This window comes from Tursiops truncatus, chromosome 11 (genome assembly GCF_011762595.2).
Source record: "Tursiops truncatus isolate mTurTru1 chromosome 11, mTurTru1.mat.Y, whole genome shotgun sequence".
Taxonomy (NCBI): Eukaryota; Metazoa; Chordata; class Mammalia; order Artiodactyla; family Delphinidae; genus Tursiops; species Tursiops truncatus.
Window position 1 is genome coordinate 101,269,465 of NC_047044.1, and position 18,023 is coordinate 101,287,487.

Sequence of the window (18,023 nt, forward strand, 5' to 3'; positions counted from 1 at the left end):
AGCTGGGACTTGGGTTTGCAGGTGAGCACCAGGTATCTCCTCCACCCAAGGTCCCACCATTCGTACAGTATTTCTTCAAGTTCATGATAATAAAAGCCACCACGTGTTCACATCACTGCATGTGCCAGTTAGGCTGCTAGATGGTTCGTGTGCGTTTTCTCATTTAATCCTTGCAACAAGCTTGTGAGGTGATCGCTGCCCCGTTTTACAGATGGAGAAGCGAGGGCCCAACAGTTAGGAAGCGTATCCGCAGTGGCCGGGGTCTGGTGGAGCTTTGCGTCGCTCCACGTGTCCTCGGCACGGTAGACACCCCCCGAGTAGCACATTACACTGCTAGTGGCTCACGGTAAATGCTTTTCCCGTGATTTGCTCGCCAACAAGAAAGTCCCTGGCCAGCTCTGGGTCCCTGCAGTGGGAGAAGAGAACGGGAAATGGTGCTGGGGCGAGGAAGTCCCCAGCAGACTCCCCAGTTTCTCCGTTTGGGCTGGGACCTCCTGCCAGGAAGCGGCTCACCCTCCGCTGCCGCGGGACCAGGAGAGGCTCAGCCCCGCCCGTCCTCTCCCCCAGGTCCAGCGCCATCAATGTGGTGAAGATCTTGCGGGTCCTGAGGGTGCTGAGACCCCTGAGGGCCATCAACAGGGCCAAGGGGCTGAAGGTGAGCCGGGCGGGCCTCCGCGGGAGCCTCAGCCTGGGGGTCCACGTGAGGCAACGGGCAGGCGGGAGACAGGGCCGACAGTCAGGCTCCCGGGTCGGAGCCGGGACCCTCCTGCCAGCACCTCAGCCCCACTTCCCATCCCGGGTCCGTGATACACGGAGCCACAGCAGAGGCCCCCGTTCACAATCCCAGCTTCTCAGCAGAGCTTCCGCAAAAGGAGACACACACACTACCCCGAGCCCCAGGTAGCGATGAGACCCCTGAACTGCTGCCCCCAGAACGTGGGAGGTTAGCGGGGCTTTGGTCCCTGTGGTCTCCTGGAGCCCAGTGGGACGCGGGTTTCACCAGGCTCCATCACCTCGTGACCTAGGAGGACGCGCGCTTTGCCCCTTTGAGTCTGATTCCCCCGCTCGTGGCAAAGGGCTGCCCGCACCTCCTCTGAGAGGCTCGTGTCAAGGGGGCTCAGCCCAGGCCCCGGGCCCGACCCCTCTGTCCACCTGCAGCACGTGGTGCAGTGCGTGTTCGTGGCCATCCGCACCATCGGGAACATCGTGATCGTCACCACGCTGCTGCAGTTCATGTTCGCCTGCATCGGGGTCCAGCTCTTCAAGGTGGGGTCTCGGCCGGACCTGTGGCCCTCCATCCTTCCCGCCCACCAGCTTCTGGGACCTGGACGGGAGCTGGCAGAGGGGACACGGAGGGGACGGTGCTGGGTCACACTGGGGTTGGATGCGGCCTCCCCACAGCCCCTCCCAGCTTCCAGACCCGAGGAGGACTAGTTCCCAGACCAGAGGAGGACTAACTAGTTCCCAGACCAGAGGAGGACTAACTAGTTCCCAGACCAAAGGAAGACTTAACTAGTTCCCAGACCAGAGGAAGACTAGTTCCCAGACCCAAGGAGAGCTAACTAGTTCCCAGACCGGGGGAGGACTAACTAGTTCCCAGACCAGGGGAGGACTAGGCCCGAGGAGGGCTAGCCCCCAGCCTGAGGAGAGCAGCGCGGAGGCACGCACCTCCACCACCGCCCGGCCCTTCCTTGTAGAGAACGGCAGAGGGGCTGCTATGCCCAGCCCCCTCCGTGTGAGTCACCCACCTAAGCCCGCGGGGCTCCCTGTGACCACAGCACCGAGTCCCCCCAGGTCGCTGCAGAGCCCCGGTTTGTCTGGGTCCTCGCCCTGCTCCTGGCGGGCCCTCGGCGGCGGGGAGGCCGGGTCCCTGGTTCCTGCCCTTCTCTTTCTGCCCTTCTCCCCCTGAAGCTCTCCCCTCACCGTGTCGTCGTGCCCTGACTTCCACCGCCGAGCCCCCTAGCCCCGCCCGTCCCCCCTCCCTCTCCAGACCTGCCCTGTGGGCCCAGCTTCGCGTCTGGGCTTCCCTTCGGTCGGGTGCCTGCAGCCCAGGGCGCGTCTGTGCACCGACCGCTCTGAGTCCTGACTTCCCGTCTGGGCTCTGCTCTCCTTACACTTTGGTCCCGAGACCCCAGCGCAGAGCTGGCTGCAGCGAGATCACTGATCGGTTTTTGACTGGTCCCTCGATTAAGGAGCTTCTCCAGTCACTTTGCTCTTCCACCTTCCAGGGCAAGCTCTACACCTGCTCGGACAGTTCCAAACAGACAGAGGCCGAATGCAAGTGAGTACGGCCGGGGGGCAGCCAGGCTGGTTGACTCCAGGCGGTTGGTGACTTGTCCTGGGAGGACGGGCGGCCCGTTCTGTCTCTGACAGCAGCGGTGGCTGCACTTTTGCCCGCGGGTTGTCTGGTCCTATTGACGTAACACGTAAGATCATCTGTTCCTGAATATTCCACCCCTGACATCTTCCCAGCGGCTGGAGCTCTGGGTTTAAGCTTAGCCAGTTTCATCCCACCCCCAAGCCAGGAGGCAGTGGTGGGTAGGCTGAGGGGAGACGGGAGAGCCCAGAACGAGCCCCTTCTCCCTTCCTCAGGGGGAACTACGTCACATACAAGGACGGGGAGGTGGATCACCCCATCATCCAGCCCCGCAGCTGGGAGAACAGCAAGTTTGACTTTGACAATGTCCTGGCGGCTATGATGGCCCTGTTCACCGTCTCCACCTTTGAGGGGTGGCCAGAGTGAGTACGCAGCTCCGGGCCGGGTTCAACTGCCGCTCCACACCGTTCCCAGAAAGCATACTTCTCCGGCTCCCCACGGGCCGTGGTTGCCGCCCAAACACCACTCTTCTTCTTCTGGATCTCAGAGCTTCAACCCAAAACGAGCTTCTTGTAGCTCCCCTCCCCAAGCTAGACTGAGCCACAGTAAAGCCTGTCATCACCCTCATGGCATCTGGGAGTGGAGGGGCCCCTGGGTCACCGTAGGACTGAAGTTCCCAGCAGGCACGGACGTGGGTAGAGACGGCGGAGGTGCCCGCTGGTTAGCCTCTGCCGCAGTCTCCTTGGAGGGAGCTGTGTCTGATTTGCGGAGGAAAGTTCCTGCAGAGGCAGTGCTGCCAGGCCTGGACCAGCCCGGTGGCCCATAAGCTGCATCCCCTCCACCAGGCCTGTCCAGGAGGGGCTCCGTGTATCTCTGTACAGACACCTGCTTCCCTCACGCCCCCGTGTGTATTCCGGTGACACGATCATCTGAATGTCAGGAAACTCTAGATATTTCTAAGTCAACGACAGCACGTGACCTTAGGTGAGAGGCACCGTTATTAAATGGTAAAATACCTGTGCTACCTAGAGAACAGCCACGTGCTGTGTGGAGTAACAGGCCGGAGAGGAAGCAGCCTGACGGGCACGTAGCCGCGGCCCAGCTGGGCGGCAGACACGGGCCACCTGAGTGTAAACCAGACCATGGCTGATGATCTGGGTGAGCCTGGGGCGTTTTTCCTGATCAGGTGTTTCTATCTTAAGTGGACACTCGTTCTCAGACTTATTTTATGTTCACTGTAAACCCTCCGGGTCTCTGCCAGAGAAGCAGCAAAGCTGTCTCAATATTTACCAGTAGCTCCAGCATCTGAAACCAATGGCCATGACTCATGTCACAGTTAGACAGCTCCTGCCAGTTTCAAAACACCTTCACATACGTTAGATCAACTACCCTGCCCGGTAGGAAAGTCCGGAATTATTGTCTCCACTTTGCAGGTAAGGAATCTGAGGCTCAGAGAGGTTGAGTGGTTTGCCCAAGTCACACAGCCAGTAAGAGGCAGAGCTGGGGCTTGAACGCAGGCCTCCCGACTCTCGGCCTGGAGCTGTCTCCGGCCCCCCCGGCCCCGGGGAGCTCGGAGCAGCGGTGTCATCGCCACCGCCCTCCGCGGGCTGTCCCCCCAGGCTGCTGTACCGCTCCATCGACTCCCACACGGAGGACAAGGGCCCCATTTACAACTACCGCGTGGAGATCTCCGTCTTCTTCATCATCTACATCATCATCATCGCCTTCTTCATGATGAACATCTTCGTGGGCTTCGTCATTGTCACCTTCCAGGAGCAGGGGGAGCAGGAGTACAAGAACTGCGAGCTGGACAAGAACCAGGTGCCGCCGGGGGCAGGGCTGCAGCTTGGTTCCCCGGGGGGCCAGGGGCCGGGGGTGAGGGCTGCAGCTTGGGCCCCCGGGGGAGGCTGTGGTTGGCAGAGAGCCCCAGGCCCCCCGCCCAGTGTCTCCTGGAGGCCCAAGGGCAGAAGGGACGCAGACCCTGCAGATCCAGCTTTGCAGCCGCGCTCACCAACCGGGTCTGTGAACAGCTCCTCAGGGAGACTCGGTGGTGGGTCTGGGGGGTTTTGTGAAAGAGCCTCTCGCCCACACCTAGAAGCCGGTGAGTCAAGAGGTGCCCAGGGTGGGGCGGCACCGTTGATAGAGGAAAGAAACCAGAACAGTGAGGGTGGAGGTTTGGGGCGGGGAGAGGACGGCTTAGAAACCACTGTTAGATGGTTTCTTGTAGAACAGAGAGGCTGTGCACGCAGAGGGGGGGAAGGGCTCCAGCAGGAGGGATGCGGCCACGCTGGCCCTGGGCTGAGCTCCGCGGCCGGGAGGGCAGGCTGGGTGTGCGGTCGGGAGGCCGGAAAGCGTCCACGGGAAATGCGTCCCGTCCACGGGGGACTCGAGCTCTGCTAGGTAAGGAGCACCCCCGTCAGGCCCGCTGCACCCCTTGCAGCTCCGATGTCCACACCTTGGGCCTGGACTTTGGACTGTAAGGAAGCCAGGAGAGAGGGAGGCCAATTAGCAAGTGTAGGCGAGAAGTGACGGTAGAAGTGGAGAGAACAGCGCTGGTCGGGCTTGGAGGCTGGGTGAGAGAAGGGCCTGGGGGACCCTGGTCCTGACCTGGGCTCCGGGCACAGCGCAGAGATGGCCGGAGTGTAGTCGGCCCAGGATCCCATCCCCTGGCCGTGAGCTGTGACTTCTAGTCTGCGGACCCTGGCAGATAAGGAAGATGGACTTAGGACAGGAGAGGAACACTGAGGAGAGACGGGCCCCCAGGAGAGTCTGTGGCTGGGAAACCATCAGCGAGAAGACAGACTGTCAGTCAGTCAGCCAGTATTTACCAGATGCCACCGAGCATCTGCAGTGCACAGTGGGCATCACCGAGATGGAAAGGAGGGGACACGGACCCCCTGACTACGTCCTGATGGGACTAACTAGAGAGGGTCTCTCCCCCGTTGAGGGAGGGATAGAAAATCAAAACACGTCCAAGTAGCAGCTCAACCTATAAACGAGCTAGAGCTGTAGACGATGTCTCTCCCCCAGAGAACCCCTCCCCTGGGGTGTGCAGCTTCCTCTGCACCCCCCACCCCTGCCATCCCCCAGCATCCGGGTTTCTCACCCCCGTCTCCCCGACGCAGCGGCAGTGCGTGGAGTACGCGCTGAAGGCCCGGCCCCTGCGGAGGTACATCCCCAAGAACCAGCACCAGTACAAGGTGTGGTACGTGGTCAACTCCACCTACTTCGAGTACCTGATGTTCGTCCTCATCCTGCTGAACACCATCTGCCTGGCCATGCAGGTCGGTCCAGCGGGCCGGCGTGGCATCTGCCGGTGGGCGCGTGGGCGGCGTGTCACCGTCACGCTGGCCAAGGGGGCGGGGGCGGGGGGGCAGCTGGAGAAGCACAAGTGTCCCTTGTCGAGGGTGGAGGATCCCAGGATCCTGGGCCGATGAGATGGAGGGAGGGAAGTGGAGCACAGGGGACCCTGAAGGGGCCGTGACCGTCGGGGGGCCGAGCTGGGTGGAGCCCCCCGAGGACCAGGAGGCCGGCGGGGCTGTCTCCCCATCAGGGCAGGAGCACGAGCCTCTGCGCAGCCGCGCTGGCGGTGCCGGCAGAGACGGGAGGGACCTGCGGGGCCCCACGGGGGTGGTCGGCCCCCCAGGCTGAGTGCTGAGGGGTGGCCGGGAGCAGCGAGCCCCGGCTCATGCACGGCCCCCGCCCCTGCAGCACTACGGGCAGAGCTGCCTGTTCAAAATCGCCATGAACATTCTCAACATGCTGTTCACCGGCCTCTTCACGGTGGAGATGATTCTGAAGCTCATTGCCTTCAAGCCCAAGGTAGGCCTCTGAGACGGGCCTCTGGCCCACGGTGCCGGGGGACAGGTGGGGGCCAGTGGGAGCAGAGGCTCAGCGACGGACCGTGTCCTCCCAACGAGGAACGTTCCAGCTCCGGAGCCTGCAGGCCTTGAGCCAGGCCAGCTCCTCGAAGCAGAATCTCAGCCCGCGGGCCGGGCCGTGGTCTGGACACAGGGAACAGGGACGTGCCTGCGCAAACCTCCTTGCAGGGTAGGCAGAACGGTCCTCGTCTCCCCACCATGGCCCCGGCCCCCGGCACGTCATCTAGAAGAGACTGGAAACCAAACCTCTCGAGGCCCAGCCCCCCAGACCCACCCGGGCTCTGTTCTCTCCCCGTTTTGCCCGCCGCGCAGACTAAGAGCCTGGCTGTAAGAGCTGAGCCGGGGCTGCGTTTGCTCAGGGCTGGGTGTCTGTTTCCCCACCTCAGGGCTGCATCACTGCCCCCTGTACCTTCCAGTACGGGACGGACCTGCAAATGTCTCTGCTTTGCTACTTGTAAGCAGCTTCTAGAAAAAAGGCTGGGAGAGAAGATTAGAGCCATTGGCTGAGTGAGGCAGGGCAGGGCAGGTTGGCTCCCTGTCACTTGGATTATCTGTGCCCTCCCCACCCGACCTGCCCCTGGGCCTCAAGGACAGAGGGTGACCCGGTTCAAGCAGGCGTTCCGTCTCCGGCCCTGTAGACAGGTCAGCATCGCCAGCGTCCACTGACCTGGGCGTCACAGGGGGCGGCTGCCCCGGAGGGGGTATCCCAGGGGCTTGGAGGCTCCCCGCTGCTGCACAGCTCTGGGGGGCGATGAGAAGGAACACATTGTTTCTAAGAGGGTCGCGCAGGGCAGCTCTCCAAACCTTCTCTTCCCCACTGTTACTAGTTTTTCCAGATGCAACACAGGTCAACGGGGGGTGGAAAGCAGGAGTCCCTGGCCCTCTATTCCATTTCCATTCAGACGATCCCCTGCCCCAGGACTAGCCGGGCCAGGAGGGGTGCCCCTTGGCTGTCGGATTCCTATTCAGCGCCAGGATCTGCGTCGTCTTCTCTGAATTAACATTCTACCAACCGTTCTCAGTAACCTGCAGTGCGACACACACCTCGTCGCGTGGAATCCTCAGGACGTCTCTCAAGATAGGCATTAGCTCCTCATCTTGGGGAAGAGGGGAGTGAGGCTCAGAGCAATTAAGTAGCGTATTAATTACACCATCATTAAGCGGCAGAACTGGGAATAGAAGCCGGTGTGTCTGACTTTGTAGTCGATGTAATTTCCGCCACACAGAGCTGTTAGCAAGCATCTTCCCACACCAGGTGTTCTGCTGGGAACTTTCCAGAAAGAGGGAAACCACCTTTGAGGGGCTTCAAAGACAAGACAGACCGTATTCTTACCGTGCCGAGTCTTCCTCTCTCACTGAGAACGCCTGGGAACCTGGCTGATTTTCAGAGAATAAGACCCCTAATGAATGCCGTTTGGTGATAACAGTGGTGTTTTCCTGTCTCCTCCAGAGCAGCAAATAAACGCTGTCTCACTTTCCCTTCCAAGACCTGTCCCATTTAGGGGCAGAGGAGACCATGGAATGTCCCTGGCCACCTTCTGTGGGGTCCCCTGCGGTCCTATTCCCAGCCATGCCGCCCAGGAGCCGGCAGGCTCACAGCCCGCAGCAGCGTGCCCTGGGGAGGCGGGGAGGCCGGGCGGCCGGGCCGCGCTGGGGCTGAGCTTCCGGCTCAGACGACAGCCTCCAGGAGGGAAACCGGCATCATTTTCCCCCAGTTTTGTGAGACATACAGTTTACATATTTCAAAGCCTTGAGTCATTCCACGTTGACTCAGACGTGTTTCAGATGATGCCTGACGCCGGCTCCAGGGCCCTGCAGGGGACTTCCTGAGTCAGGCTCCCGAGCTCAGGAGACGCACTGGGCAAACCTGCCCTAGGGAGCACGTGGCAGTGACACCTGCAGGGGCCTCTGCCTGGAAAACACTCTCCCTGAATCCTGCACACCCAGGAGCAAAAGCCCGTTTCCCGGGAAGCAGCCAGGTAGGGTGCTCTAAACCATAAAGCACCCAACTTCCTCCATCTCTAGTTTTCTGTTGTGAGAAGATGGGATGAAATAGGAGAAACTTTTCCAGAGAAGTAAGAGAGCCATCCTGGGGCCATCTGCATTTCACACATGCCAGGGTCTGTCTGGCATAAAGAAAAAGGGAAATGGACCTTTTCTGGGAATACCCTGCCGGGGCTTCTGGCAGCAGAGGGGGAGGGTCCCCGGCCTGGCCAGCCAAACAAGCCTGTCCAGTTGGGAGGAGAGTGGGGTTCCTGGATTCTCGTTAAGGAGTAGACTCCAAGAGAAGCATCCCCAGAATTTCCAGGAAGATAACCAAACCAGAAAGTACTTGAGGGGACTTGCCTGGTGGTGCAGTGGTTAAGAATCTGCCTGCCAATGCAGGGGACACGGGTTCGAGCCCCGGTCCGGGAAGATCCCATGTGCTGCGGAGCACCTAAGCCCGTGCACCACAACTACTGAGCCCATGTGCCACAACTACTGAAGCCCGTGCGCCTAGAGCCCGTGCTCCACAACAAGAGAAACCACCACAATGAGAAGCCCACGCACCGCAATGAAGAGTAGCCCCCGCTCGCCGCAACTAGAGAAAAGCCCGTGTGCAGCAATGAAGACCCAACACAGCCAAAAATAGATAAATAAATAAATTTTTAAAGAAAGAAAGTACTTGAAGCCCTGGTGGAAATATCTAGCTGGATCTGGCCCTAGAACCGGTGCTCCTAATGTGATCGTGTGTTTGTGCCACGAGTGAGTTTGCACCTGCGAGCGTCAGCTGAGGAAGGACAGTAGGCAGTAAGGACGCAGGGATTGCCATCAGTCCTAACATCAGGTGTCTGAGGTTGGCCTGCTGGGCTTCCTGCTCTGTCCCTTGGTCTCTGTGGTTGGTTGGCTGGTCAGTCGGTCGGTTTGTAGTTTGGCCCCGTTCTTTCGTTGTCCTCATGGTAATTGATGTTCTCGGTCTTCATTTCCATCTGTTCTGCTCGCCACCTTATGGAAAATAAATGGACTCAAGTAAATCCCTGCTCTGCTCCTAAAATTCACATTCTGTCTGAAGAATGGGGCAGGTGACAGGAGTGTCTTGGACACCTAATGGCCAGAGGGAATTTCTCCCCGAGCGGAGGACTGCCCTGGACATTTCCCTGGGCCCCACGAGACTGTGCAGGACCAAGCTGGTCAGCATGAAAAGGTTTCGCATAGAATCGTCTGAAGTTAACTAAGTAGCTGGACTGTCCTCCTATCATGAACAGAAATTTATCAGCAAAGACAGGAAAAAACTTTTAAGATGCAGTTTATGATAAGCACTGAAAAATATCCAATGCCTGGGCTTCCCTGGTGGCGTAGTGGTTGGGAGTCCGCCTGCCGATGCAGGGGACACGGGTTCGAGCCCCAGTCCGGGAAGATCCCACATGCCGTGGAGTGGCTGGGCCCGTGAGCCATGGCCACTGAGCCTGTGCGTCCAGAGCCTGTGCTCCGCAGTGGGAGAGGCCACAACAGTGAGAGGCCCGCGTACCGCAAAAAAAAAAAAATATATATATATATAGATACAGATATAGATATAGATATCTCCAATGCCTAAGAATAAATCTAACCAAAACCCTCTAAGATCTTTACAGAAGGTCTGTGAAATTTCACACAGAGGAGTTAAAGAAAACTCAGTAAATGGAGAAATATGTCATGTTCATGAATTGGGAAAGTCAATGTTACAGAGATGTCATTTCTCTTCAGTACAATCCCAGTTAAAACTCCAGATTGAACTTTAACCCAAGTCCTTCAGGGTCAATAGGGCGACCCGGGGGGTTCCAAGGCTTCAGTCCCTTTGGGCAGCTCTCCGTGACTGTGGAGGTTCCAGGGCAGGGCCAGCCCCAGACGCTCCGCGCTCAGCTCTGGGGGGTGGGGTGATCGTGTGCCTGGAACTTGCTGCTGACCATGACCCAGCGGGTGATGAAGGGAGAAGGGGCCCCAGGCTCCTGCTCAGAGAAGCAGATCGGCCCAGGGAGGTGGGAGGATTCCCGACTCCCCCTCCTCCCCCCGGGGACTCACCTGGGCCTTAGCAGGTGAGGAAGCGGGGGCAGCTGTCTCTGAGACTTTCCCATCCCCTTGGTGCTGCCCAGTCAGGGAGCGGCCACGTCTCTGCCCCCGGAGGGCCCGACCCCACAGCTCTCTGGGATCAAAACGCTTTTCCACGCCCTCCCCGCCGAGAACAGTCCAGAAAGCGAGTGGAACCAAAATGGAAACACTCATCGCCCCCCTGGCCCCCGGCTCTTGGGCGTAAGAGCAACTGGAGCCTCGGGGACGCTCCTGACGCAGGAGAAACTGGGGCCCAAAGGCGTTTCAACCCAAGGGACGCGTGCGGTCTCCAGACCAGCGCCAGGACCGTCTGCAGGAATACAGACGCTCCGTGCCCACCATCGGTCTGTGAACAGCCACCCGCCTCCTGGGCACCTTGGCTCATGCAGCCGAGGCCTGGATTCTTAATTTTATTTAAATTAATTCAAATCTGTGTGGCCACGTGGCCGACGGCTGCCATAATGGGCCATGGGGCTCTAGACACCGCTTCTCCGCAGGCCGCTCGCGGGGTCTGCATCCCTCCATCCGTCCGCCTCACCCCAACTGCTCTGGCTTCATGGACCCAGGTGGGTGATCTCAGGTGTGGGAGCCCTGTGGGAAGAGTAAGACCGGCTCCTGGCCCGGCGTCCCCCGTGTGGGTCCCCTCCTGGCCCCCCAGTCGTCCCCGGACCTCCCGGGTCCAGGAGCTGCAGATGCCGAGGCAGGCGGTTCAGTGGCCAGCACCAGGCTGTGGGGCCGGGCCAGGCCGATGTGCTCGGCCAGGAAGTCTGAGCTGGGAGTGTGGACGGCCTTGGCCTTGCCGAGCGCGAAGGCAGCCTTCCCCGCATTTCTGGCTGTGCTTGTGCGTGAGGGTCCTGGACCCTGGTGCCCCCAGAACAAAGTCTCCTCTGCCATCCTTAGGACGGTTTTCTGTCTTGGGAAGGACTGTTGCCCGAGACACGGTACAGATTTCCGGGGTGAACGGTCAAGGTAGGAAGAGTCATCACCAGCTGACTCCTTCCCTGGGCCATGGCAGAGGGACAGATGAGGGCTGGACTGGCAGAAGGGGCCAGGATGGGTGGGAGTGGGGGGTCAGGGAGCCTTCAGGGAGACTGTCTCCAGCCAGGAAACTGCAGCCAGTTCTTCCATCTGTCCTCAGCTTTGTCCACATCCAGAACCTTCTTTCCTTGAAGACCCAGCATCTGCTTCCACTTTAGTGACAGCCTTTCTCACATGAGCACAACCTCCAGACAGCTTGGGGCTCCCCAGGGGCACCCCTGCCCCAGCAGATGGGGAGGGGGCTTCCGAGGCTGGACCCGCCGTCTCTGGTGTTTCCTTGTCCCCGGTGAGCGAGCCGCCCCCGCTCTGGGAGAGGGGCCAGGCGGGTGGAGAAGCAGGGCGAGCCCCCCAGCAGGTGACCGTCTGATGAGGGAAGGGACCCGTCTGCCTTCCCGCTCAAGCGGGACTCAAGTTTAGGCTATGATGTTCCTTAACGTCCAAAATCGGCTTTGCCCTCTGTCCCCCTGAAGAAGGCCAGCGGGGACCACACCAAAGGGTAGGCTCCGTCGGGACAGCCCGGGCAGATGGGGCGAGAGGAACCAGGGCCGGGCTCTTCCAAGTGCCGGGAAGACCCCGTAGGCAGGAGCAATCGGGCTGGGGTCCTGGGAGGGAGTCCTCCCTGAGCTACTGAGAGAACGTCAGGACCCTTTCCTTAGAGCCAGTAAAGGACCAGGAGATGGAGGAGAAAGTGGGGTGACCGGCAGGAGAGGATGCCAGCCAGGGCCATTCCGTCTCCTGTCTGGAAAGCTGAAACTACTAGAAACTGGCTTTGTCTTCACCAGATACCACATTGCAGCTAAAACCTGCTTTCTCTCCAGCTTTACCTCTGGATCCAGCTGTACCACTCGCCCTAATTCCCCTCCTAACAGTCTTAACCAAGCGGACGTTCCTGCAAGGGGCAAAGATTTTTGTGAGGCTTTATCTCTTACAAAACAAAGTTTACTTTATCTCTTGCTTGATCATCCCCTGCCCCCAGATCCCACCGACAGACGAAATTCTGGAGACAGAGCAGGAAGCCCACCTCCCCACTCAGCATCACCTCGAACGAGCAGGGAGGGCAGGTAGGGCTGTCCTTTCCGCGTCCATTCCTCGGTAATGTGGGGAGGCTGGCTTAGCTGGGCCTGAGTGGGGTCATGGCCATCTCAGTCTGCCCGGCTGCCAGGACAAACTGCAGAAATCTACTTCGCACGGTCTGGAGGCTGGGGGTCCCAGATAGGAGCACAGGGCCACGTCCAATGAAGGGGGCCCCGTCCGCTCACAGCTGTGTCCTCGCAGGTGGAAGGAGCGAGGGAGCTCTGTGGGGTCCCCTGTTCAAGGACCCCAGTCCCGTTCCTGAGGGCTCCACCCTCATGGCCTAATCACCTCCCAGAGGCCCCCAGTACCATTCCATTGGGCGTCTGGGAAATCTGCAGGGGGCAGGCCCCACGGTGTGCGGGCCGGGTCCGCCCCGGGGAGGGTGGCCCTGCTGGTCCTGAAAGGCCCCGGGGAGAGTGGCCCTGCTGGTCCTGAAAGGCCCCGGGGAGAGTGGCCCTGCTGGTCCTGAAAGGCCCCGGGGAGAGAGGCCCTGCTGGTCCTGAAAGGCCCCGGGGAGAGTGGCCCTGCTGGTCCTGAAAGGCCCCGGGGAGAGTGGCCCTGCTGGTCCTGAAAGGCCCCGGGGAGGGTGGCCCTGCTGGTCCTGAAAGAGCATTTAGGGATCGTTTGCTTGAGGAGCAAGTAGGTAACGTGTAGCAGAAACTGGGACTCGGTGGCCGGTTAGCGGCCAAGGTTCAGCGCAGCTCAAACTACCACTAGAAATGTGAATGTCTCCTTCTATTTCCTTCCGACATGGAAAGTCCAACTCTAAAAACACCGAGAGCCAGCAAGAATATTTCCTTTTCGGAACTTGCATGAAACTTAGACATTCTTTCAGGCTGGTGGGCTTCAATCACTGGAGAACCAAAACTCCCTTTTGGCAATAAATACTTAGTACTACTTCCTTAATTTTCCTTAAATAAAATTCAGAGAAAATCTAAATCTTTATGTATAGGAAACTCACACCTATACACATAATGTAAATATATATATATGTCTATAATTCCTTAGTTATAATGGGAAACGTCTGTGTTTAGTTCCCCGCACCCCCTTTACCGGTGATCTGCCAGATGGGCGGGGGGCGTTGAAGTCAGTCTGATCAAAAATAAACCCAGCACTCGTGGAAAGGCCCCTTGTGGGGAGGGCAGGGCAGCTGCTGCGTTTCATTATTTAACGTGGAGATGATTCACGCTGGGTGACACGGCCACGTGAGAGTCACTGGGAGGGGACGAGCCCCCTGCGCCTGTGAGCAGTGGTGTCCAGACCCGCCAGCCTGGACCTGTGGGAGGGGCGGGGGAGGGCTGCTAGCAGGGCCGAGACCCAGACGATGGTGGCAGGAACAGTCCCGGCAAGGCTGCATGAGCTGGGCCCGCCTCCCCTCCCCTGGAGGCTGGCAGTCACTCTGTCTGACACAGGAGGGGCCAGGCCTGGTGACGCATCTCTGGAGCTGAGGGCAGGTTCTCTAGAGTGGGCACAGGTGGAGGCTGCAGGGGTGCGGTGGGCCACGCCCCCTGGGGCTAAGGAGGGGCCGGCCCATTAGGTGGCTTGCGTCGGGAAGGGGGGAGGGCGAGGATGGGATGGTCAGGTCAGGTTTGGGGGACTCCGCCTGGGGCGTAGTCTGCGGGATGGGCCGGGAGAAGATTCCAGGTGGGCAGATGACGCCTCGCCCCCACCAAGGCTGCCGTCCTCTGCATCCCCTTCCCGCCTCCAGGGGGCCCCCCGTGTTCCTTTGAAGTGGGGTGCCTGCGGACGTTGCCACGTGTCAGACGGCCTTGCCCGCTCTCGAGGCATATCCCCTTGGACCCTCGTCCTGGACGATCCTGCAGCGGGGTCCTGCCGTGGACCCAGGTGCCAACTGGGGCGGAGGAAACCTTCCCCAGGCCCCAAAGGAGCCCAGCCGACCCCCTGTCCCCTCACCCCGTGGGAGGCGGCAGGTCAGGTTGGGCTCACGCTCTGCCCACATCTGTGCACTTCCAGGCACCCAGAAGCACCCGTTACGTCTTGGTGAGATAAATGACTGAGGGCCTTTGAAACCTTCCTGGGGAGAAAAAAGCTTAATTCCAAAGGAGAAACGAGAGCAATGTCCGCTTCCAAGTGTGCACTCCTCTAACTACTGGAGTGCGGCCCCATCACCGCCACCCGCCCAGGGTCTCCTTGACCCCGGCCCCTGTCTGCTGCTGCCCTTTGCCCCGCCCGCCCCCGTCCCGGGCTGTCTGCTGGGGGGCTCCAGGGCTTCTGAAGGGGCACGTCACAGGGTGGGAGCTGCCAGGGGCCGGGGACAGCTGTGCACCAGTCATGCCGCCCCACTAGATGCCAGTGATTTCCTCAATTACTGTTACGTCTGAATGACATCCTAACGTCATACAGTTTCTATTATCTCTGTGTGACGACACTCAGCCGCCGGCTGCACCCACCACCTCCCATCTCCCCGTCCCACGACCCGGAACCAGGCACAGCCTCCCAGCTCACGCCAGCAGGGCCCTTACTCGGCTGGGCCCCCTTCCCTGGCCAAGCACACGCCGTCTGCCCACTCCATTCTAGGCCCCGCCTCCCCCAGGTGGCCCTTTCTGCTTCCAGCAGCTCCACGTCCAGCCTCCACCCAGGGCCGCCCCCCCCCCGCCACGTCGATCTCTGGGGCCCCATGTGTCCCTGGAAGGGAACAGTCTTGGGGCAGAGACCCGGACAAAGTCCAGTCAGCTTCCCCACCAGGAAGAGCGTCCGGTCACCTCCTCTGTGTTCCTTGCCTTCTCTCTGCTGGACCCGTCAGAGGTAGATAAGGAAGCCGCGCGGGAGGGGATGGCGAGGAGAAGAAAGCCGGCAATGCAGCACAGTCCCAGGTGTGTAGACGCCTGTGGACCCCTCTCACCACCGTCCTGTTTCAAAGCTTGTGTTGACTCTGCTCTGGGCGGGGAAGGGGCTGAGAGTCCCGAATTCAGGGCCAGGGCGTGTGCCTGGACCTCCCAGCAGCAGGCCTGCTCTCGGGACCAGAGACAGGATGTGGGCCCACCTGGCAGCCCACTCCTCTCCTCCCAGCCCTCCAGCCAGAGCAAAAGGGGCCTGGGTCTCCCTGGGAGGCATAGTGGTTTCTAGGAACCTGGCAGTTCACTATCTGTGTGGACCTGAGTTTGACAGAAGCTAGCCAGGACAGCTTACTTACGGTCACCAATCTCAAGTGATGCTGGATTTCATCCGAGAATCTCAGGACAGGCAGTCCTCACTAGGATTCAAGATGAGACCCACTGAAGGGAGCTTGGGATTCTGGAACCTTCACGTTCCCCCTCCTCCTTCCACATTCCTGAGCCTTGCCTTCCCCACTGCTCAGTCCCACCCCCAAAGCTGACCCTGTGCGTCTGGCCTCCCTAGAAGGGGACGGACCAGCTCCAGCAGCCGTGGCAGTTGCTGGAACTCACTGGGCTTCCTACAGGTGCAGGCCCTTCACTTGTGTCATTCCTACCATAACCCACAGGTCGCCGTGTCATAGGGGGAAACTGGGGCACAGAGAGGTGCGGTTATCTGCTCAAGGTCACCCAGCCAGTAAGTGCTAGATGGAGGACTCGAACCCGGACACCTGCCTCTGCGGGTCACACCCTTAACCACTACACCACCTCTTCCAGCTCGGAACAGCTCCAGGGGTGGAGTGAGTCAGGGCACAGATAATCCAAGAGAGGAAAATCCGAAGTTCTCGTGCAGGTGAAGTGCATTATGGGTGCTGGGCAGCAGCGTCCTTTCCTAGTCACGTTGTGCTGAGCCTAGGATCGATTTGGTCCACGTCTCTTCTGCCGTGGCAGCCAGTGAGCAGAGGGTCGGCGCCCTCTGGAGAAGGGATTGTTCCCAGCGGGGCGCTTGCCTTTCAGCCCAGGGGGACACGCACGAGACCTCCTGAGGCTGGGGACCCACTTACCCTGCAGGGTTAGAGGTGGCGAGAGAAAGTCTTCCCCCAAAACGCCATCCGCCCCTGCGTGGGCAGCCCTGCCTGGCTCTGAGGATCTGGACACTGAGAGGTTTGGTTCCCCACTTCAGGGAGAGCCCAGAGCCCCTTTCGCTATCCCTGACTTCTACCAGAGAAAGAACGAGTGACAGGTATGACCTGGAGGTCAGCCTGATTTCGAGAAAACAAGTCTATGATTGTTTTCCCATTCTATTTCCTCCATCATACTCCCCAAACCCATGTCACCCATGGTTTCCAGCAGTCGAGGAGATGGGTGACAACAGGTGTGTGTGCGAGTGTGTGTGTGTGTGTGCATGTGTGTGACGGAGAGAGAGGACACAGCTCTTGCACTGACAACAGGGGGCGACCTTCCTCCCGGGCCCTGCCCACTTGGGGAATTGGCCAGGTGTGTCCCTCGGCAACCTGTCGAGCCCCCTGGAGGGTGTCAGCGTGCTTCTGGGATGGGTGTGGACGGCTGGGAGGAGGCGCTGACAGCTGGATCTGAAACTGTGTTCATGGTCCAGCTTGGAGGGTTGACGGGGCAGGAAGGGGGTGGACAGGGCAGGGGGAAGCTGCCTCTTAAAGGGACCCTGTCACCCCCCGCACCGTGGGCCGTGTGTAAACCTCCTCCGGGCGGGAACTGGTGGGGCTCTGCGGCCAGTGGAGGCCTTGGCCCCGGGCCCACAGGACAGAGGGGCCAACCAAATGCGCCAGCAGCACAGCGGGTGGAGGGCAAGGGGGCGGGTGAGGCCAGGCGACCCAGCGGAAGCCGCCGGCCGCAGAGCACTGGGGCGGGCCTGCCCGTCCTGTGCACGAACACAGAAGAGCGCAAGAGTGGGGATGACAGGCGGTGCATGGGGTGGGTGAGGGTTGCAGGGTCCCTGGGGGCCAGGCTCCTTCCGGAGCTCGCCAGCTGTTAACCGCTCGTCTGCCTCGCCTCTGCCTGCCTTCTCCCTTTCTGTCTCTCGCCTCATCCACGCTGTGGACCGAGGCCAACTCCCCCATCTGTTCCAGGTCCCTGTGGTGAACGAGCAGATGCCAGCCCCTCCCCTCTCCTTGAGCGCCGAGACGCCCCCCGACCTCTCTCCTCCTCTCGCCCCCCAGGCCCGAATAACGATTTGCCACTGCGTTTTCTAGGCTGGATGCGGGCGTCCTGGACTCTCCTCTGGTTCCTGCTTCCCTCCTTCCTCTTCCTGGACACCCCCTCCCCTTCCCTCCCGAAACAGCTCTACCCACAGAGATGGTTTTCCTCTCTAGAGATAGTCCCCCAGTGTTTCCCAAAACCTGATGTTAAAGCACACGCGTATTTGTCGTTGGCACGGGGTCTTCACTCTTTGCCCTCAAAACCAGTGCTCTCCACGTGCCCTGTGATGCCACGGGAGGACCCTGGAGGGGGTCGGTTCGTTCCCGCTCACAGCACGTGACTCGAATGGGAGAGAGAAGCCTCTCGGTGCCCCCAAAGGCTCCGGGATATTCAGAAAAATACTCTGGGAAGCCAGAAAGGGTTTCAAGTGACGCTCACCTCACCCATGCCCTGGCCGGCCTCTGCTCCCCACCGGGCTGCCCAGAGTCTCCACAGTGGCATTTCTGCTTTTTTTTTTTGGCAGAAAGGCCTGGGAACCGAGAGGTCCCTTTCCCTGCGACCTGACCTCCACACTAAGAATAACAGCCCTGGGACAACATGTCTTGTGATCCATCTGAGAGGGGGCATGGCTAGGAAGGG

The 18,023-nt window shown here is 60.1% G+C and overlaps 1 protein-coding gene and 1 long non-coding RNA gene across 11 annotated transcripts in view; one reads left to right on the forward strand and one right to left on the reverse strand.

Moving 5' to 3' along the window:
- CACNA1C (calcium voltage-gated channel subunit alpha1 C) overlaps window positions 1-18,023 on the forward strand; it is a 485,400-nt gene that overhangs the window by 416,230 nt on the left and 51,147 nt on the right. For all 10 annotated transcript variants that reach the window (XM_073789178.1, XM_073789179.1, XM_073789180.1 and 7 more), the window contains exons 23-29: window positions 568-655; window positions 1,159-1,266; window positions 2,229-2,281; window positions 2,593-2,739; window positions 3,937-4,138; window positions 5,443-5,601; window positions 6,029-6,139. In XM_073789178.1, coding sequence (XP_073645279.1) covers window positions 568-655; window positions 1,159-1,266; window positions 2,229-2,281; window positions 2,593-2,739; window positions 3,937-4,138; window positions 5,443-5,601; window positions 6,029-6,139 — 868 coding nt within the window. The remainder of the gene's footprint in view (window positions 1-567; window positions 656-1,158; window positions 1,267-2,228; window positions 2,282-2,592; window positions 2,740-3,936; window positions 4,139-5,442; window positions 5,602-6,028; window positions 6,140-18,023) is intronic.
- Window positions 9,036-17,870, reverse strand: LOC141275924 (uncharacterized). The gene is made up of 3 exons (XR_012324586.1): window positions 17,823-17,870; window positions 15,530-15,589; window positions 9,036-9,183 (listed from the first exon to the last, which is right to left on the reverse strand). It is a non-coding gene; the product is annotated as an uncharacterized lncRNA (long non-coding RNA).